Source organism: Lynx rufus, unplaced genomic scaffold (genome assembly GCF_022079265.1).
Source record: "Lynx rufus isolate CCGP_SWC_20201006 ecotype Redwood Valley unplaced genomic scaffold, mLynRuf1.p SCAF_6, whole genome shotgun sequence".
In the NCBI taxonomy this organism is placed as follows: domain Eukaryota; kingdom Metazoa; phylum Chordata; class Mammalia; order Carnivora; family Felidae; genus Lynx; species Lynx rufus.
Genome location: NW_025814878.1, coordinates 108314717 through 108337630, shown reverse-complemented (window position 1 = coordinate 108337630; position 22914 = coordinate 108314717). Strand labels below are relative to the sequence as shown.

Below are 22914 nucleotides of genomic sequence, written 5' to 3'. Positions count from 1 at the left end.
CTCAAAAAACCATGTCCTTACCAGAGGTGGTATCTGGGCCTTGTCCTAGCAGAGAAGAACAGGGATCTGCCCACATCTTCCACTCCTTCTCATATGGAATTGATTACCAAGAGCATCAGGGGCTTCCACTGGTTCACACACTGCAGTGGCAACATCCAGTCACTCACTCATTCAATGGTATTCAGTGGAGTTGTACTATGTGCCAAGCACTGTTCTAGGCACAGGGATGGAACAATGAAAGGGTATATTGGCTTCTTGCTCTCACAAAGCAGATGTCCTACTGGGGAAAGACAGATTTCATGCACATGAACCAAACATTAGAGAATGAAAGGGCTGGATAACTAATTTTAAAAAGGTTAAGAGGGCTGCCAGGTAGCTCAGTTGGTTAAGTGACCAACTCTTGATTTCAGCTCAGGTCATGACCTCATGGTTTGTGGGATGGAGCCCCTGCATTGGGCTCTGGGCTGACAGTGTGCAGCCTGCTTGGGATTCTCTCTCCCTCTCTCTCTGCCCCTCCTCCACTCGTGCTTGCTCTCTCTCTCTCTCTCAAAATAAATAAACATTAAAAAAAATAACAGGTCAAGAATGATTGAGTGGCTACTCTACATTGGGTGCTCACAAAGGACTTCTCTAATGACATTTAGGCTGAGATCTGAATGACAGGAAGCAGTGGCTGGAGGAAGAGTATCTCAGCAGAGTTACTGGCTAGTGCTAAACCCTAAGGAGAAGGGCCTTGGCAGTTTTACCACCCAATGGACATTTGGCCGTGTCTGGAAGCAATGTTGGTTGTCATACTGCAGTGAGGGGCAGGTGCTGTTTCCGAAGTCTAGTGGGTAGAGGCCAGAGAGGCTTCTAAACATCCTACGATGCACAGAGCAGCCCCCACAACAGGGAATTTATACAGCCCAAAGTGTCCATAGTGCCAAGGACGAGAAACTTGGTGTTAGAACAACAAGAAGGACACTATGACCAAAGCCTAACATATTTGGGATAGAGACATAGTATGTGAAATCAGGGGCTTGGCAGACACACAATCACGTAGGGCCCTGTGATCCGGAGTAAGGAGTTGAGGTTCATTCTAAGTATAGCAAGCCCTGGCAGAATTTAAGCAGAGACAGACAGTGTTCTGAGGTACATTTCATAAAGATCAGAGTACAGATTTATCTTCTTGGCTGCCTTCCTTCTTCCCCACCTTTCCTTTGTCTTCTTCCCCTGCCCATTCCGTTGAACTTGGGCCTTCGTTGTGCGAGGTACTAAATGACATGCTGTTTGTTACATGTTTAGTGAAGGGCAGTCTGAACTTTATTCATACTGATAATGTCACTGAAATGACACCATTTTCTCTCCCTTTCCAAGAAGAATGTTCAGTGTCATTCACTGTCATTTTGGTTGCATTACTGTCTTTTGCTGAGCTCAAGTATTACCACCTGTTTTTCCTACAGACCAGGTCTTTCTCATTCCTCCTGTCAGTCTTCACCTTGGTGGTTCTACAGACAGGATACGAAAATATCCTCCAACCTGGCTATGAGAAGCTTTGAAATTTCAGCAGCCTTTCTTGGTCATTAGCCATTGGATAAGTATAAGCTTTGTGATGAGTAAATCTGAGCTGCTGTTTTTCCTTCTGAGTTTGCCCATCATGTACAGAGTCCCACCTCCCACCATGTAACACCACAGTGCTCAAAGCACCTGCTAGTCACTCACCTTACTGGCTTTGGCCACCACTGTGAGGTTGGCAGGGCAGGCTTCACGTTCCTACTACTGAGGGGTAGGAAAGAGTTTTGCTGAATAGCTGTAGAGCGAATGCATGAAGAGCGAGGATGTCAATCTAGGTGTGAACTTCAGGTTCAGCGATCTTTTCACTATGGCTCCTACACGCCAACACTTTGAATATGAGTCTCACAAGGAGGAGACCCTGCTCAGGTTGTTCTTGGTCAACAAAGACCAAGGGCAGCCCCACACAAGCAGTGGTACCTGGATTTGGCAGTCAGGGAGATGAGGTAAGTCTCTCTGTCACTCTCTTGTCTAAGTAAACATACATGTGTAAGCCCAGACTGTTCCCTGGCTGTCCTATTTCACCTCACCCCTCCTATGGGCACACACATTCAGAAGCCCAGAGGGGGATTAAGAATTGGTCGGAGTGTTTAGCGGGAGCAGATCCTAAAGACAACCAAAGCTAGGAAAAGAAGCAGAGCTCAGACTGGGACTGGGGCTGAGGCTGAGTCCTGGGCTGGGAGCATCCCTGGAGATGGACAGGGTAAGAAGGAAGAAAAGGAATGCAGGGTGAGACTGTGGGCAGCGCTCACAGACAAGGCCTCGTGCAGCAGAGTAATACATGGCTGACCCTACTGCTGCTGGCTGGCTGATAAAGGAGCTAAAACTCACTTGGATCAGGCATACAGGGTCTGCTAATACTGGGCTCAAAGTAGAGACTGAGGTCAATCAGGCAGTGTGCCTACTTTGTATGTGGTCTGCTTTTACCTCTTTATTAGTGGATGTCCTTCATGTATGTTCTTTTCACGCATTTTTCACATTGACTGAAGCTAAAAGACCCGTTGGTGCTTTTTAAAAACGAACAAACAAAAACACCTGTCTGTAAGAACTGACCAAAATAACTTCTTATGCATGTTTCAAGTCTGCAAATGTACCGACAATGTCAAATCTTGTACGAGAAGCTTGAAAGATATGACAAGAAACAATACCAAAGAAATGCTGCGGAGACCTGAGGTCTAACCCACCCAACAGGGGCTCTTCAGAGGTAACCACCCAGTCCCACTGGAGGCAGCTCCCTGCTCTCAGACCCCAAACACACTGCCTCCTAGAGCCAAAAAGGTTTCTATCTTGAACACTCTTCACTCACTTCCAAATTTGGGAACATCTGTAAGTAGAACCCGAAGCAGTAGATCTGGCTTTTAAATAAAAAGTTACATTTAAATCAATCTCTGCTCTTCATAAGCTAAATACCATTTGTCAGTTTTCAGCCACCATTTGAGTTTCGCCCACACACCAGCCACAAATTCTGGGCCATGGTGAGGCTGTGGTCAGCCCAGCGTCCGGTCAGTTAGCTAAAGATAACCCGCTAACTTTTTGGCTCAGAACTGTAACAGAAAGAACACAGCAGAATAGTCCAAAAATATATATTTTCTACAAAATTTAATGTTAAGAGATGGTGTGAAAAAGACCACACTTTTCAATAAACTGAAATACTCCCCCATAATGTAAATGTATCTGGCTAAAAACAAAGTAATTTTTTTTTTCTTTTATAACGACTGTGTTTTTCACTAGCCACTACATTTTGTTTGCGGAAGGGACCTCTTCTAAATGAAAAGAAGCAGTGTGAACCGGAAGCAGGGCGGGGACCTAGGTGATGTGGCCAGGGGAAGACATGGAATTGTGCTCACTTCCTCTTTTAAGCCAGTAGAGGGTAAGTTCCTAATCACTTCAAAAAGGATACTGATTTCATTATCCCTCTGCTGTAGAAGGTCTCGTAGCTTTTTATATTCTTCCTCTTTTAATGGTTCTTGGCAGTCTTGATCTTTGATTTCCGAAGAGACTGTGCTTTTTCCATGGATCTTCTTGTCATTCAATAGTTTCTGTAAGACGAAATAAGAGCTTAGAGTCCGTATCTCTTTTCTTTTTTTTTTTTAAACTTTTATTCAGTTTTGAGACACAGAAAGAGAGCGTGAGTGGGAAAGGGGCAGAAAGAGAGGGAGACACAGAATCCGAAGCTGGCTCCACGCTCTGAGCTGCCAGCACAGAGCCTGACATGGGGACTGAACCCATACAGTGAGGTCATGACCTGAGCCAAAGTCGGCCGCTCAAATGACTGAGCCCCCCAGGCATCCTGTCTTTTCCAAATTTCTTAGTTTCTTGGACTCTTTTCCCCTTTGACAATTCTTTGCACAAATCAGGCATGAATGTCCTTTCTTGCCTCCTTGTCTCTGCCAATGCAGCTGCCTTAGCTCCATGTGTCTTCTTCTCCCTGCCTCTCTCCCCTCCCCTTCATCTTCTCTGCTATCATCTCTCTCCTTCCCTAAACTTGGAAATTCTTACTCAAACATTATCTCCTCTTGAACTTCTTTCTCCTTCTCCTTAACCCCATACCATTTGATTTACACTTTAAACAATAGCACTTATGATGTGTTATAATTATTCTTTCCATAGATGTCCCCTTCGTGACCTTTCTTATTCAATTTTGCTTTCCCGGGGCTTCGCCCATAGAAGACTCACAACAAATGCTTATCATCATAGTGAAGAATGCCAAATCACAAGTGAGGTAGAAATAAAGGTTAATGATATTCCCACTGTGTCATCATGAAAGGGTAAAACATAAGGCAGAGAAAAACTGAGGGTTTATATGGATAAATCTAATCTGCTGGGGAAAATGCAGGACACAACTTTCTTGATGTATCTTGAAAAGAAATAGTTCTTGAACATGGAATTATTCTGTGTACAAGGTAGAGATTCCTGGAAAAATAACTACAAGTTATTCACTGGCAGGCAAGATATGACCTCTGAAGAAGTTCAATAAGCCCAGCTTTGTTTGAAGATCATGCCATTCAGGACATGAGAAGCTGGATCTTAATCTTTTCAGGGTTGTAAGAGTTGGTCAACTAGCAAACTGTATTGCAGTTTCAACATGGCAGACAATGGCTTCTACTAGAGGAAATGTTTAAATTTACCTTTAAATAATGGAAACAGTGATGAATTTTACGCATATCAGTGCCAACCTCTAGTCTACTCTCCGGATCTTGGTCTTCCAAAAAGGAGGTTATTAGTTTTTCCAGCCTAAAAATACATAATGTATGAGAAGCAACTATGAGCTAGAAACTTTAGAAATTTTAATGGTATTACTTGGTTGGTTAACATTTGAAGTACAGGATACTGTTCCCATTTCTTTATGAAAATATAGTTATCTGATTTAACTATAAAATTTAAGGGGAAAGAAACATATTGACAAAGTGAAATCTGAAATGATGCAACTATTTGACTAATTTCCAATAAGTTTTCATACATGGCTTTCAATTTGAGTCATTTGATTTCTACAAAACATGCCCTCTGGCCAAGCTGAATTTCCATGCCTCTATGCCTAGCTACCACATTGCCAGAGAAAGTAATACAAAAGTTTTCTTTTTATTAGTTTCATTAAAGATTAATGCACTCCACCTCAGCTGGGACCTCAGTGATGCTCCACAACCCTGTTAACCCTCCCTGGTTGACTTATTTTTTTAAAAAGCTTTTATTTAAATTCAAGTTAATTAACCTACAGTGTAATACTAGCGACAGGTGTACAATGTAGTGATTCCTTACTTCCATATACCACCCGGTGCTTAAAAAAATGGGCAGAAGACATGAATAGACATTTTTCCAAAGAAGACATACAGATGGACAACAGACACACGAAAACATGCTCACCATCACTGATCATCAGGAAAATACAAATCAAAACTACAGTGAGATATTATCTCACAACAATCAGAATGGCTAAAATCCACAACACAAGAAACAACAGATGTTGGCAAGGATGCAATGAAAGAGGAACCCTCTTGCACTGTTGGTGAGAACGCAAACTGGCGCAGCCACTCTGGAAAACAATATGGAGGTTCCTCAAAAAGTTAAAAATAGAACTACCCTACAATCCAGCAATTGCCCTACAAGGTATTTACCTAAAAGTTCTAATCCCTGGTTGACATATACTCTTCACAGAGGCTGTTCCAAGACTTACCACAGCCCTCAAGCCTACCAAGCCTCTCATTCTGTCAATACTGTAACTTCCCGCTCGACAGAGAAAGTCAGAGCTGTTCTGAGGACTCCTCCGATTTGCTCTTCCGTCACCTCAGAGCATCTCTTCCTTACTACTCAGGTCCTCTTCTTTCTTTTACATATTTTGTGTAATATCTTTCCTTCTCCTGCCAGTTCTTGCCCCCTGGGCTCCCTTTAGGCTTCTCCCTGGGTTACCTCCTATTAATCACCTCCTTTCTCTTACCTCATTGTCACCTCTCCATACTCTTTCCCTCCTGCTTATAATGATGGTCAGATTTTTTCCTATTCTAAGATGAAACAAAATAGAAAACAAAACACCTGTCCTTGGCGGGACCATCCAACCACTCTATTCTGAAGTCCTAGTTCAGTTTATGCATTTGTGTGCTTACTACAGTCTCCATTGTACTCCAGAGCCAGTGTAGCGCCTTAGCTCCCCAGTAGTTTATAAGCTTCACGAAGCAGTGTTTGGCTCTCATTCATCCTTGTGCTCCCCTCCCCGACCCGTATCTAGAGCGTGCACACTTGAAGTTCTCAGTACAAATGTGTTCATTAGTTAACGGATTCATTTCCAGGGAAATTATTCTCCTCTGTGTTGGGATGGAATGCTTTATAAGGAAGGTATAAGGACGGCAATCAGTATCTAAGATGCTAAGTATCATAATAGAGCAGCAGCATATCTTTCTCATATTATTATGAAAACATTTGCATACTATCGGCATCTTTTTTTTTTTCACCTGTATACATTTCCCTTCTGCTGTTAGTATCAGCCCACTCAAACTAGATGTAATGATTTCCATCTACAGCAGCTTTGGATTTCATTTTTATTTCTTCCTATAATCTGTGACATGTGACAGCTGATATTTACAGGTGTGAGACAATTTATATTATAATTTTTTTATGGAGTTTCTTCAGGTGGAGGAATACTTGTCATTTGCACTATTTGCTGACTGACATGTTTCTTTGTAGAACAGAGCTTCAAACCACCAGACACACAAAGAGATTCATTTCTGATACAAAGATTTTTTATGGCTTTTTATATAAAATATTATAAAAATACATGTTTATGAGAACAATTTCAAACAATGCAGATATGAATAAAGCAAATGTGTCTCTCCAGTTTCCTCTCCCCAACACCCTGCCATCATTTTCACCTTCTTTATTCACTCTCAATACCTTGGGAAATCTACTGCTAATAGTTGAAATATGTTCATCTAGCTCTTAACCAAGGCGTCTACCTATACCCATGTGTTTACAGATTTTATGTTGCTTTTTACAACACAGAGATCACATTCTGAATAGTATGCACCATGATTTTTCTAAACAATTTATCACAGATAATCTTCCATTTCACTTCATTTTTGTCCTCATTTCATAACATTTTTAATGCATTAATATATTTCATTATTATATACTTCATTTTAATAGTTACATAGTATTCCATAGCATGGGTGTGCTGATCCTCTCATGATGAACACTCATTTGACATATTCATAGTTGCTACTTTCCTCTGTAACTATGAGGAGGACTGGATCTACAATTCCCACCCAACCAGGCTTCAAATGTTTACCTACTTGTATTTTCCCTGAACACGTTTCTCAGAAATTCTGGAGCTCTTAAAAATCCCTATTAGTTCTAGGACATACCCACTCTTTAGAGTAAAAAAAAAACCACATTTATGATTTTCAGTATATATACAATTTTCAACAGATACTCTCAGGTTAGAAGCAATGATTAATCTATTCTTCCTTTTGGCTTCTTCTTTAGAAGACAATTTCTTCTCTATAGTTTGTTCAGAAAGCATATATTCTAGGAAACATCCCATGAAGGAGGGCCAAAGTGGAATCCTAGTCCACAAGAAAGCACTGTAAGAAATAAGCCTGCTGATTAGCTGAGTGACCACACACAGATCATTCAATCCCGCTAGGCTTTGGCTACTCCATCAAGACTCTTGTCCTGAACAGTAATAGTATAGGCTTACAAGGAGGACTAGGAACTTCCGCCTAAATGAAAAAACTGGGTTGCTCTACCTTTTCTAGTACAAAACTAAATCTGGTACAAAACTAAGAATGAAGATGAGGACTTTTGACATGCAAGTTTTTTTTCTCAGTGCTTCAGACCACAGAGCCTCTTTAGATAAGAAAAATGCCTGGGCTTTCCTTCATACCTTTGATTTGTTGTAGAATTTATTTCCTTAACAACCAAGGACTTGGTCTAACAATTAAAATGCAGAAAAATGGCTAATTCAAATGTTCCTAATGTACTCCTCTAGTAGTTAAGAGTGAACGATTGACCCCAAATTCCCTGCATTTTCCTATCTCCCAAAATAGTTCCCAAGTTCATACCTAGTCATTGCCCCTGCTGAGGGCTCTCCCAGATGCCAGAACACTGCTGGATAGTGAAGAACTGTTTGCAGAAAAGGCTCTTTAGGGAGGTCAAATGATTATAATAAAGTCCGTTCTTTAGGAAAAGCCCAAGTAAACCAAACACTACTTTTTCTCTGCTTTCACTAGGAGAAAGAATCCTAGGGGAGAAGTAAAAGTAAATGTATGCCATTCAGTTCTCATCCATATGGACAGGAAAGATCATAGATAATCTACCTGTGTTGGAAGACATAACCTGGCTAATGGCAGGTGACTGACAGGTGTCTGGTGACTATGCGAGATGCCTCTGACATCTGTAGCCTAGTCCAGCGACTTGACTGTACTAAACATTCAGTATCTGAACACAAAACAAGAACTGACCATATTTCCTATGTGTTTTACCTCCTTGAGACCACTTCATTCCTCTCTTTCTGTTGCCAGTATTTCTTGCCAAAAAATGAAGTTTGTCTGCAGCCACATTTTGGTGGGAATTTAGGTTTAATAGTGTGAATAAAAAGGCAGAGCAAGTTAATTTCATTAAAAGTAGCTAATATTACTTGAGCAAGTACTAAATGCTAGATACTATTCTGTACCTTTTAAATACATCATTTCCTTAATCTTCACAACAACTAGGTGAGAAAAGTACTATTATCATCCCCTTACCTTAGGTGAGGAAACTAAGGTACAAAGGGGTTGAATATCTTGTCCAAGGTCACACAGCTAGCAAATGGCAGAGCTGGCATTCAAACTCAGGCAGGCTGACGTCAGAATCCGAGGTTTTAATCCCTATAGTTACCATACTATCGCAAAATTACTAACTTCATTTAAATACCATGCTGGGTAATGTATATCTAAAGGGAAATAACATACTTATGAGAATTCTTTGAGGAGGTAAATAGTTGAATAGATAAGCAAGAAATAACTGAGCAGCAGTTGCTTAGATCTTAACAAAGCCACTGACCAGCTTGGTTAATAAAAACAAGAGAAGTTGAGAAAGAATCAGAATGCCCCACATTAGCATATTAATTAAATTATTGCCATTATGTACATAGTTAAGCAACTATTTAAAAAATGGTGAAAATGTGTATTTATTGACATTAAAAATATTTATGCTATGTTATGATAGGTAAACAATGAATCCCTTTACAGTACACTATAACACACCCAAAAAGACAGAAGATAAGAAATAAAAAAAGGGAAGGAAGGAAGGAGGGTAGGAAGGAAAGAAGGGAGGGAGAGAGAGAAAGAGAGAAAGAGAAAAAGGAAAGAAGGAAGGAAGGAAGGAAGACAGAAAGAACAAAAGATCAAAAGAAAGAAAGAAAAAAGGAAAGAAAGAGCAGCAATCCTGAGACTTCTGTCCAGTTGCCTTTGGCTCAAGAACATTTATTATCTCACTGTGAAAAGAGACCAGTGATCCAAACTAAACTTGCTCTTCTGAAACATTCTTATGATTATGTTACATTTAACTGTTTATTAAATTAAAATCATTTATACATTGAGGGTGATTATGATGTTCTCATTATTCTGAATTAATCTTTGTTAAAAAAAATTCTATGAACATGTTCCCGTCAGTATTAGCTTCTAAACATGGGTTAGAAACCCTATGTCTATGGTACTGGTTGTGAGAAACCTGGGAGAAAAGAGGAATGGGCATTCCTAAGAGCATACCTAACCTGGGGTCCTCAACCACAGGAATGACTACAGGAGTTATGTCCCAGGGTGGGGGGTGGGGCAAGGGAGCATGCCTTCATAATTGAGGGACAAAGATAACAGAATTGTCCTACAGCACAATTTTATTCCAGGGAATTTACAAAAACAAGGCTAGGGATTCCAAAGCAATGGGACCTTGTCCTCTGATATTGAGGTGGAAAGAACAAGGCAATAAAAAATATCCCTATTGGTGGGTCAGGGCTATTTTGTGGTAGAACCATGGAAATGCCTAGTATCGCTGAGCTGACGGCTCTTAGGTCATCTGGCTTCTCATGGGTTCTGAGGCAGGAGTAGGCAGCTTATTCCAAACCACTAGGGAGGCGTTCTGATATAAAAACCTAACTGATATTAATTATACCCCAAAGCATCAAAACCTGCCTGACCTCTACCAATCATTTTGCCACTAAAGATGGCTCCATCAAGGATGGGTTGTTTCTTGGGGTGCCTGGGTGGCTCAGTCGGTTAAATATCTGACATTGGCTCAGGTCATAATCTCACGGCTCATGGGTTTGAGCCCTGTGTCAGGCTCTGTGCACACAGCTCAGAGCCTGGAGCCTGCTTCAGATTCTGTGTCTCCATCTCTCTCTGCCCCTCTCCTGTTCACACTCTGTCTCTCTGTCTCTCTGTCTCTCTGTCTCTCTCTCTCTCTCTCTCTTGCTCGCTCTCAAAATTATTTAATTTTTTTTTTTTTTAAAGATGGGCTGTTTCTTGATGGGCTTAAGTAGTGTGGATGCTGACAAACTATGGTTACATACTAACATGAGCAACGATCTCAGAAAGAACTGGAAAATAGTGATAAAGATCTAAGAAGAAACTTGATTATTCTTAACTTCTAGGAACATGAAAACCAAATAGGAGGGATGGGCGAATAGTTACACAATTTAAAAAATTGACCATGGTAGATAAGAAATGCAGCTGAACCGTTAGCTTGAAGGATCTCAAATTATAACTAATTCATCAACCTCTGTTGGTCACAAATTTCTCATTTGGAAAACGTGTGAAATAATATCATCTCTAAACTCTTTATGCTCTATGAAATAAGATATTGCAAGGAAAAAACAGAGGATATTTATTGTCTTATTTATTGACCATCAATGCCTTGAGATTCAAAGTGTGAACAGTAAGTCAACTTAAAGGCATCACCTGGGAACCTCTTGGAAATGCAGAGTCACAGGCCCCATCCGAGACCTACTGAACAAGAACTCAGGCCCCATACCAGACCTGCTGAATTTGCACTTCAGCAACATTCCTGGGTCATCTAAATGCACATTAATATTTAAGAGGCATTACAATGAGGCAATCTATTGTTGAACGTTTTTTTAAAATTTTTTTAAATTTTTTTCTTTAATTTTATATTCAAGAGAGAAAGAGAGAAAGAGAGAGAGCATGCAAGCAGGGGAGGGGCAGAGAGATGGAGACAGAATCTGAAGCAGTCTCCCGGCTCTGAGCTGTCAGTACAGAGCTCGATGCGGGGTTTGAACTCACGAGCAGTGAGATCATGACCTGAGCTGAAGTCGGGTGCTTAACCGACTGAGCCACCCAGGCATCCCATCTATTGTTGAATGTTGAGTCAGGAATATATACGTGTCTTTTCAGCCCTGGAAACCAAACAATGACTTGCAATGTTAAAGAGTAATATCCCTTGATGGTCAACTATGTCCTGGCCACTGTGTGTGTGTGTGTGTGTGTGTGTTTTAATTTAATTGGAAAAGGAATTAGAGAGAATCTCATAGTCTGGTTCTCTTTATAACTGCCTTTCTCCAATTATTTTATTACTACTTTTATTGAAAATCCATTACACGTCAGAAACTCACATATGCCTTTTGTTATTGATCTGTACCATAAGCCTATAAATTATTTTCCCTCCTCCATAGATGAGGACAGGAGAGCTCAGAAGTCAAGTAACTCGCATCCTGTTACAAATTTAGAAAACAGGATTTAAAAACAGGTCTTTTGAATCAGAAATATCCACTCTTTCTGCACATATCACAAAGCCTCTCAATCAATTCAGCAAAATACCTTGCACTTGCCATAATCCCTGTTATACTAAGTTTGTACTGGCCATTCAACCTTTTTCATAGATTTTTTTATTTTTTAATAAATAAAGATGCAAACCACAAGCTCAACTTTGTGTCTGGCAACTCAAAGAAAAGAATTTTTAACAGGATGTGACAGTGAGGTTCTTGAGACCTAATGGTGGGGGGCAAAGGAAGCCTTTATTTTGACTTTGCTAACATGACAGGCCTCTTTTCTGCAGTGTGACCTCTAAAACATACAGTGTTGGGATAGCATGTAATTTACAAAAAGAAAGTTCTGATAAGAACAAAACTTTCACAATTTATGATTAACTACAATCCACAGGACACGAAAAACTGAAGGCTTGAAAGTGTGCCAACAGGACCATGACCAAAGGAAACTATACAAATATTTTTCAGGGTCATTAGTTTCATGTTTATTTTTTGTTAGATTCTGCTGAAAGCAGCATTCCCAATTGGCTTAAAGGTGGTTACTTCAAGAGTTTTTTCTTTTGGTCTGTGACAAGTATTATATACATTACACACTCCCCCAGCTCTAATCAGTAAGTGAAAGACATGGACCCTCATGTGCAAGGAATTGAGTTCAATGTCAGCCACTTTGTTGGAATGAGCCCTTTTTAATAACAGTAGGCGGCCAGAAAATTCATGGTTTCTATGTTGCAGAGGAAATTCCTATGCAGAGTTTACCTTCAAGATTTGTCTCAGTAATGAGTATTTCCTTGACCTCTATAAAAGCTCAGTTCTATGGCACCTCAAGTGTATAACTGCACAACTGCTTGAGACTCCAGTGTTTTAAAATGGCAACTGTGAAAAATCCACATCAAAACCCACACTCGTTTGCCTCTTTAAATTTTTTTTTTTCAACGTTTATTTATTTTTGGGACAGAGAGAGACAGAGCATGAACGGGGGAGGGGCAGAGAGAGAGGGAGACACAGAATCCGAAACAGGCTCCAGGCTCTGAGCCGTCAGCCCAGAGCCTGACGCGGGGCTCGAACTCACGGACCGCGAGATCGTGACCTGGCTGAAGTCGGACGCTTAACCGACTGCGCCACCCAGGCGCCCCTCGTTTGCCTCTTTAATGGTGAATGTATGGCCTATTTATAGGAAAGTACATTTGCGGCCATGTACTTCAGTTTATGGAATTTTCAAACACTAATTTGAAATAATTTTTAAATAAACTAAAACAACTTTGAAGATACTGAAGACTTTTGATTTTTGTTTTTGTTGTTGCTTTTTTGTTTTTTTTCCCCCAGCACTTTAGTATTTTTTTAAAGGCATATTTTAAAAGCTCTTTTATAATGCAATGATGAAGGCTTTTGAGAAGTTATAAAAATTGATTCTGATTTTGTCAATCCAGATATTCACATACCCAATTTAAAGGCACATATTTCTTGAAATGATCAAACATTTTACCTTAAGTAGACATAGACAGGTTCAGTGGTTTAGCACAAATGTAAATAAGAAATGAAAACAACATAAACTCATCAATCTACAGATACTAATAACCACCTCTTTAAATTCTGTATGGATCTTTTGAACTCTTTGTTTGCTATAGGCAAACACTATGTGATTTGTGTTTCCTACAAACATGAATCTCATCTACATAAATCCATAATAAATGAGAAACTGACTTGCAGGAAAGAGAATGGTGGCATGGTAGGATGGGGGTAGAGAGGCTAGTTAGCGAGCAGCACTGCTCGAGGTAGGAATATATTATAAAAGACAAGTCACATTTGGGAAGGCAGCAATAACAGTCAACAGAAACACGGTAGAAAATGTTTCCTGCCATTGCAGCAGAGGCTGAAGGAGCTGAGAGAGAAGTTAAAACAAGTAGAAAGAGACAGATGCCTAAGGCAAGGGGAAAAAGGACAACTGGATTACAGTGTGCAGAAGCTACCAAGAAAGCCCCTCTGAGGACTTGGGATGGTGAGGACATCAAGTGTGGGGAATGAGGAAAGACAGGAGACAGTGGGGAGAGTGGCAGGAAGGGAGCAGGTGGGGGGGTGGTGGTGGTTTGGGGGGACAGGGATAGGAAGGTGGGGCAAGGATAGGAATGGGGTGGAGAGGAATGGGGACCTCAGTGGATAAAACCTATGGAACAGAAGTTGACTGGGAAATTTGGAGGAATAGGGCCTTTGGAAATGGATTGGGCTTTCCCACTGTTACATGTCTCCATGGTTAGTTTTCCGTTGACAGATTCTCCTGCCAGTCCATTAATTTGAAGGCATAGTGAGAGCTTTAACCGCCCCCTGCTCCAACTCTCTGAACTCCTTTTCTATAATTCTGTCTTGCATGAAAATTATATTTTTAGATAACACTGAACTTTAGAGATAAACATTTCTCAGCTGGTTCCTTTAGCAAAAATTTTAAACAACAGCCTTGGTTTATTTATATACAAAAATGCAGAACATATATATTATTTTAATGAAAAAGTTGTAAAAATTTTGAAAGATTTTAAAAGATTTTGTTATGTAAAAATACAAAGTAAATCCTTGTGGATATGTTTCCATTTCAAAATAAATAATTAGTATTATTCTATCATATGGAAAATGGTATACAGCTGTTTATAAAACATGTGTATGAAACATATATGAAACATATGTATATGAAACATGTATATGAAACGTGTTCATGTAATATAAATCTAGAACAAATTTATGTAAATTGAGCCATACATTACACTCAGTTCTACATTAAATTAAAGATGGGTTTACAAAGTTAACAAGAGACCCTAAGACGCAATAAAAATCAAAGAAATATTGAAAACTTAATAATATTAAATGTCTTCTTAAAAATGACCATTAAACAGTTAAAAACAATGATGTAGGACCTACATAAAGAAAAGTGAAGGGGCACCTGGGTGGCTCAGTCAGTTAAGTGTCTGACTCTTGATTTCAGCTCAGGTCATGATCTCACAGGCATGAGATTGAGTCCCACGTCAGGCTCTGTGCAGGGCATGAAGCCTACTTAAGATTCTCTCTCTCCTGTACACTCTCACTCTTTCTCAAAAAAAAAAAAAAAAGAGAAAGAAAGAAAAGAAAAGGAAAAATACAGAGAAAGAATGAAGAAGACAAGAACACACTGAGAGTCTTAATATGCTCTTGAGTCGGAAGATGTACGACTGTAATCTCTCCCTAAAGTTATACATATACACATACAACCCACAAAATTTTGTATACATTTTTGTGGGTGAAGAGTCCACAAATCCCCCCAAATCTGTACATAGTCCCCACATGCTAAAGATGTACATACATATTGATATGAGGTGTCACAATTGAATGAAAATACAGGTTTAAAAACAGTAAATAAAGCATGAGTTCATTTTTATTAAAATACATATTTATATGTATTCATTGAAAATGTTGAAGGATTACAACCAAATAATAACAGTTGTTATCTTTAAAAAAATTTTTTTAATGTTGATTTATTTTTGAGAGAGGGAGAAACAGAGCACAAGCAGGGGAGGAGCAGAGAGACAGGGAGACACAGAATCTGAAACAGGCTCCAGGCTCTGAGCCGTCAGCACAGAGCCTGATGTGGCCCGAATTCAGGAGCCATGAGATCATGACCTGAGCTGAAGTAGGACCCTCAGCCACTGAACCACCCATGCGCCCCAACAATTATTATCTTTGAGTGGCAGAATTACCAGTAGTTTCTATTTTCTTTTTGTTTTTTTGTCCATTAGCACTCTTCCACAATGAACATGAAGAGTTGGTAAAATAAAAAATTATAAAATCCCTACATTCTCAAAGCAAAATTAAAAAAAAAAAACAGATGAAATTCAAAAAGTTAATTTACAGCATTTCGTGTTGCTTTCCTTGACATTGATGCTATAGGAGAGAGATACACTTTATTTGCTATTATTGGGTCCTTGGAATGAATTAGGTCCTTTGGTTAAAACCCAAAGCCATTCCTCTGTTGCTTCCAGATGGGTTTGATTTGTTAATATGATCTAATTACTTATTTTATGGCCTCGATTACAGTGGTTGGTGGCTATTTCTGCATTTGTTTATCCATCCTTTGAGCAAGCTATCAGGAACCAGGTGTTAGACGTTGCTATAATTTATTATTTCCATAAGTGCACATTTTCACACTGTGGGTTTTCTTCAAGTGGCATAAACTATATAAAACTGTAATTAGAGCAAACATTTGTTTCAGGAAGTCTTTAAAAATACCCAGCTCCATGTATATGCAAACTTTTCCTGTGAAAAGGTTATTGGGGAAAGCAAGAGAGAAATACAAGTATTGCTGGTTGTGATGAAGGGCTCATTCCTTCTTTGACAAGAATTCCCTGGAGCTCACAAAACCCAACGAGCAAAAAGCATTAGAAGTGGAGAAAGCATTAAATAACTGGAAGAATGAAACAGTATGTTCATGCTTTCCCACTCAAGACTTTCTAATTTAGAATCAAGTACTTGGGCTTCTGATGAAAGAGCTGTCCAGGCCCAAAGAATCCAGTGTGTCAACCACAGTCCAACGAATAAAATCACCATTCACACCTTGTTCCCCTTTTCATTATCTGCCTTCAATATTCATTCGCTTGGCCTATTAGAACACAAAGCACTTAAACTATAGGAGAATAAAATAAGCATTAAAGTACAGAAACAGCCCTAACATGGAGACAGGCCTTTTTAATCATATTAGATAACTATGTCTTAAGAACTCAAATGCTTCCATAAACTACCCAAGGATAATTAACACAAGCTGTAGGCCATGCTTTTAGTTTTTGCTTTAATATCTTCAAAATGGAGTGTCAGGACCAAAAACACTTTGTACCAAAGTGGAGAGACCTCATCTGTAGTGAATTATATCTCATGAATGACTTCAGAGATCTGATCTCTTATAAAATGAGCATTAGCCGTTAATGACGTCTGGGATATTTAATCCGCAAAGCTTAGATTATTGCTTTATAGCCAGCCATATTAGAAGACAGAGTAAGGATGCCCAGGATCCAAGAGATGTGAACCCAGGACCACTTAGCAGATAATCCCTCACTTTTTTTTTTTTTTTTTTTTTTTTTTTTGGTAAACAACGCTTGATTACTTGGGTCACTCCTATTCAGGAGGTGTGAATTAATCTTTCGGGAAACACTAACCATGATAGGAGATGTTTCTCATTCTCTCCCCACTGAACACAGGTAGGAAAGAACTGCATTTAGGGCTTAAATTTGTCACTGCATAAAGGGAGACTCTAAAATGATAGGGAATAAAAATCACGAATGTGCTAACTTCTTCATTCTTACGTTTATTCAGAAAACATTTACTGCCTGCCGGCCATGAAGCAGGTGTTGGATATATAAAGACAGTAAGACATACTGAAGTCTATTCACCTTAACTTCCCCTGGATCTTGATCTTTAAAAATCTCTGAGGCCATGTTCAATGGTACTTTTTTTTTTTTTTTAAGGGCCAAACACAAATGCCAATTAGTTGTTTTTAAGGCAAAACGACTCATGGAAATTATGCAAATAAAAACTCCGATCATATAAAAAAAAAACTGAAATCAGGTTACAAATATTGCACTGGACACACGCGCTAAAAATCTGTTGTTTATATGAAATTCAAATTTAACTGGATGTCCTGCATTTTTATTTGCTAGACCTGGCCACCCTAAGCAGAAAGCCAGGAAGTCCGCAGGCCATCCAGCGCCAAGCTGGCCTGTGGGTGCGCGTGGCTGTGGTGCCTGGCCCCGGGCATGCAGAAGGGCACACACGACTGCTGCCGGGTTCCCAACCCACCCACCGGTAATAAAGACAGGCGAGGCCTGATGCTGCTGTTCTCTCCTCAGGGCATCAAAAATACTGCAAGTCCTGTCCACAGCACCTAAACATTTCCACGCCACTACTAATACACTGCACTTTCAACTGATTTTAAAGCTAAAAATTCAGAGAGTGATAAAACCGTTTAGAACTCTCGGGGAGCCAGCATTGGTGAAGGCTGATCTCAGGAAAAAACCCAACTCGGTAGAAATTTTCTGGAAGTCACGTCATTTCTCTGGATCTGTTTATGAATCCATAAAATAAGGAAACCAGACCATACACACCCCTGATCGTATTGATCCTCCTCTATCTGAAATGTTCTCCCCGTCCAACTTTCTTTTTGAAATTTTGTCTCAATTCACGGGTCTGCCAAAAGTCATCCCTGATCTTCCCACTCAAAAATAATTTCCGCTCTGGGGCATCTGGGTGGCTCAGTTGGTTGAACGTCTGACTTGGGCTCAGGTCATGATCTCACAGTTCATGAGTTTGAGCCCCGCATCAGGCTCACTGCTGTCAGTGCAGTGCTCTCTCTCTGCCCCTCCCCTACTTAGGCGCGCTCTCTCTCTGTCTCTTAAAAATGAATGAACATTAAAAAAAAAGTAATTTCTGCCTTTCCAACTATCCCACACTTTGTATTAGGTGTGTGTATACCACCTTTTACCTCACATCGCCGATATCTATGTATTTGTCTTGTCTCTCTTACAAGGCTGAAGCTCCCTAAAGCCAGAGTCTGTCACTAATTTCATCTTGGTTGTCCCCACCCTGCCATTCCAGCACAAAGTACCGTCTTTTGTTTAATGCCCCTGCTGTGGGCTGAGGACACAGCCTTTTCTTTGTGCCTCTGAGGAAACAGCCTTTTTAGAGGCAGAAGTTGTTGGCCAGGCATTTTTCTGATTCAAGTCAGCCTCTCTAAAATGCCCTGCCTTTGTAAAGAGCTGAGCTGTGGCAAGCAGAAATAAAAATAGCTAAAGCAAGGAACTTACTATTGCACACACTGCTGAGGTTGTGTGATTGCGGTAGAAAAGTCTGCGTTTTAAGAGGCTGACTGGGGGCACTTACGGACTGAGCAGAGAAGTTGCTTTAACAACAAAAGTATGGGTCAACATTCGAACCAGAAAGCGTGGCCAGTGTGGGGGCAGAGGGACAGCTCCCCTGAGTCAGAAGCCAAGGCAGAACCAGAACCATGAGAGAAGGGTACCTAAGCTAGAATCAGAAGCAATCCTACCCTAGGAGAGGGCAGACAGCTGGACTAGACCCACATAGTAAGTTATCACAAACTTACATACTATCTGCAAAGAATATTTATGAAAGTCGTAAAGTGCTTTTCAAGAAAAGAACATCGAGAATGCTAAAACATGAATATCAAACTCAAATCTTTTAGAAACAAATATGTGTAAACTGTACTTTCCTAACTGAGTGAGGAAACACAATGGTTCCAAGCCCAGCTAAGACAAGGAAGAAGATTCTGTGCACTACCTGGAAGGATGCCCGGGGAAGCCATGGGCAGGACAGGGTTACCCAGGGAGTCCCCAAAGAGTAAGTAATATCCTGTGCTTATGAGGTTGGGCAAGAGGTGATCCCAGGGTTTCTTTCCAGTCATCTGAGCCATCATCTCCACATGTCTAGTCGTGTGACATATTCAACATAAGCCATCTGAAAACATGTTTCTGTGAAATCAGTGATACTGACTGAAACAAACAAACAAAAATCCCATACATTTCTGCTATTACCCTTTGACTGATAATAATGAAGAATGAAGGCATGAACTTTGGAAAAGTTAAGTCATTTGACCCAAATGGTGGCTAACAAGAATAATTAGGATCTGTCCCTGTGTTTCTTAGCAACTACCTCATAGGTTAGTGGCCCCACAATTACTTGAACTATGAGGAATTTCATCATTGGCATGAACTCTTGAGTTTTATCAGCTGTGGTTACTTGTACATAAACTGTCTAGTATTAAAACAAGCACTGGTGAATCTGTTTCTAACATACCAAAAATGAGCCAATTGCAGTGGGTGGATATTTACTTTATGGCCCTGTTTTCCATCTTAGTTCAGAAGCCAATCCCTTAGGGTACAAAGGGGGATACATTTCCACACCTTGTCTCTTATCAGACATTCTGGAGAAGATCATTTCTATACAACAGAGTGAATGAACCACAGTGAAGACAGTCCAGAATTCCAGGTAGACTTTAGTTTCTGACAGTGAATAATGTGGAAAGAGCAAGCCCATTCTAGAATACAGCTTGCAGTTTGCCCTGTAAATGCCTCAGAAACAGGATCCGGGTGAGGGTCATTATTACACCTCACTTCTTTGTGGCTCAAGGGCCACAAAAGAACAGCTCGGGAGACAGACAAAACAGGATTCACATTCTGACTCTGTATTTCATCTTGCTAGCTGCATGTTATCTGCCTCATGAAATTATTGTGGAGTTTTTATTAGATGATGCATATAAAAAATTAATGCAATGCCTATCAGCAAACACTCAATACATGGCACTTAATTTTGTCATAATTATTATTGCATGTTTGCCGAGTGATTTGGTTATAACTTAAGGAAAATGTTATGAGTTAGAGAGTATTTCACTTTTGTATCTTGAACATGACTTAAATGCCTTTATTTCATCTGATCTTAAAGTGATGCATGCCCAATGCAAAAAGTTTAGAAAATATAGAATGAAAAAGATTATTCCAATCTTAGAACCCAGAGATAACACTGTGAAACTTTAGTGTTTACCTTTCCAGACTTGTTCGTAAGTGTGTGTGTGTGTGTGTGTGTGTGTGTGTGTAAGTGTATACATATAAATGCATTTTTTGCCACAAAAGTAACAGAACACATATTTTGGAAGTGTACCCAGGTCAATATATAAATAGGTCTTCATTGACATTGATAATTGCTGCATTATAGTCAATTAAATGAATGTATCACAACTCAATTCCCTATTGTAAATGATGTAAAAATAACTTTTTACATACATTTTTGTACATTCAACTTTAAAAACAAATTTCTAGAAATTAAATTGCTAAGCCAAAAAGCATACCCATTGAAAAATCTGTACAAATGCTCTTCACGGCTGTCCAGCAAGGGGGAACAAGCTGAAAATTACACATGGGATTAACCCCTGGCTTCAGGACCAGGCTCCTCTGTGTGGCAGCCCCCATTGGCCCCATCCACTCTACCTGCAGAGTAAGAGCTCACCTGTGCCCTTGCCGACACGGGATATCATCTTTTTATTCTTACCAATAAGACTGGCAAAAAACTGCATCTCATTTTCATCTGCATTTCTTTGATAATTAGCAACTTCTTGGTCTCCTGATGGTTGCTTTCTTCTTCCAAACTTAAAGGAAGAGTTATGATTATCAAACAAGGGAACACAAGACAAAGTGAGATGTGGAAATAAAGAGGAAACAAGTGCCTGCAAATTTCAACTAGGGTTTCCAATTAAATAGAAAAGTAAATGTACAGTACGGAACTCTGCCCCGCACATGCTAGGTGACTGATCTGGAAAGCATACTGATGAGGAAAGCAGTTGAAAAGCAGTGACAGTAAAAGGTGGGTTTGTGAACAAGAAGGGGAAATCTGACTTCTCCAGTAAACTGAAAAAATTATACACCAGGCAATAGCTACCTTGACATTAATTGTGCCAAGTTCTTGAGGCTGTGGCAATGGTCACCAGTATGATCAGTTCATGATAAACGAGAGGGAACCATTCAGGAAATTAGGCCAAGAGGATGGGGGTAAGAATGGGGAATACAGGCATACCTTGGAGATAGTGTGGGTTTGGTTCCAGAACACTGAATAAAGTGGATACCACCATAAAGTGAGTCAAACGAATTTTTTGGTTTCCCAGTGTATAAGTTATGTTTACACTGTATTATAGTCCTTTAAGTGTTAAACGGCATTAGGTCTAAAAAATCAATGTATATACCTGAATTAAAAAATACTTATTGCTTACAAATGCTAGCCATCTGAGCTTTCAGTGAGTCGCAATCCAGTGCGTCTTCCCTCGATGTTGATGGTCCTGACTGATCAGTGTGGTGGTTGCTGAAGGTTGGGGTGGCTGTGCCAATTTCTTTAAACAATAATTAAGCTTGCCACATCGAATGACTCTTCCTTTCAAGACCAATTTCTGTGTATCACAAAATACTTGATGGGATGAGCACTGGGTGCTGTATAGAAACCAATTTGACAATAAATCATATTATAAAAAAACAGAATTAGAAAACAAAAAACAAAAAACAAAATGCTGTTTGATGGCATTTTACCCACAGTAGAATGTCTTTCAAAACTGCAGTCAATCCTCTCAAACCCTGTTTCTGCTTTACCAATTATGTTTATGGAATATTCTAAATCCTTTGTTGTCATTTCAACATTCTGCACAGCATCTTCACCAGCAGTAGACTCCATCTCAAGAAACCACTTTCTCTGCTCATCTGTCAGAAGTAAGTCCTCAACCATTCAAGTCTGATCATGAGATTGCAGCCAGTGAGCCCCATCTTCAGATTCCACTTCTAATTCTCTTTCCTGTTAACACCACATCTGCAGTTACTTCCTCCACTGAAGTCTGGAACCCTCCAAAGTCCTCCAAGAATCAACTTCTTCCAACTCCCTGTTCATGTTGATATTCTGATCTCTTGCCATGAATCACGAATGTTTCTTAATGGCATCTAGAAATGGTGAGTCCTTTTCAGGAGGTTTTCAATTGACTTTGCCCAGATCCATCAGAGGAATCACTATCCACAGCAGCTAGAGCTTTATGAAATGTATTTCTTAAATAACAAGACTTGAAAGTTGAAATGACTCCTTGATCCATGGGGTGCAGAATGGATGGTATATTAGCTGGCATGAAAACATTAATCTCATTGTAAATCTCCATCAGAGACCCTGCGTGACCAGGGGCATTGTCCATGAGCAGTAACATTTTGAAAGGAATCTTTTCTTCTGAGCAGAAGGTCTCAAAAGTGGGCTTAAAATATTCAGGAAACCATGTTGTAAACAGATGTGCTGTCAAGCAGGCTTTTCCATTTATAGAGCACAGGCAGAGTAGAGTCAGCATAATTCTGAAGGGCCCTAGGATTTTCAGAATGGTAAATGTGCACTGGCTTCAACTTAAAGTCACCAGCTGCATTAGGCCCTAACGAGAGAGTCGGTCTGGTCTGTCCTTGGAAGCTTTGCAGCCAGGCACTGACTTCTCCTCTCTACCTATGAAAGTCCTAGGTGGCATCCCCTTCTAATCTGTTGTTTAGTGTAGCTGCCTTCAATCATTATCTTAGTTAGACCTTCTGGAGAAC

General features: G+C 39.9%; 1 protein-coding gene across 1 annotated transcript in view; it reads right to left on the bottom strand.

Annotated features, from left to right (window-relative positions):
- Positions 1-22914, bottom strand: part of KIF6 (kinesin family member 6) — a 380232-nt gene that overhangs the window by 195803 nt on the left and 161515 nt on the right. The window contains exons 11-12 of the mRNA XM_047103038.1: positions 4680-4785; positions 3452-3590 (exon numbers count right to left, since the gene is read on the bottom strand). Of these exons, the coding sequence (XP_046958994.1) occupies positions 3452-3590; positions 4680-4785 (245 nt within the window). The remainder of the gene's footprint in view (positions 1-3451; positions 3591-4679; positions 4786-22914) is intronic.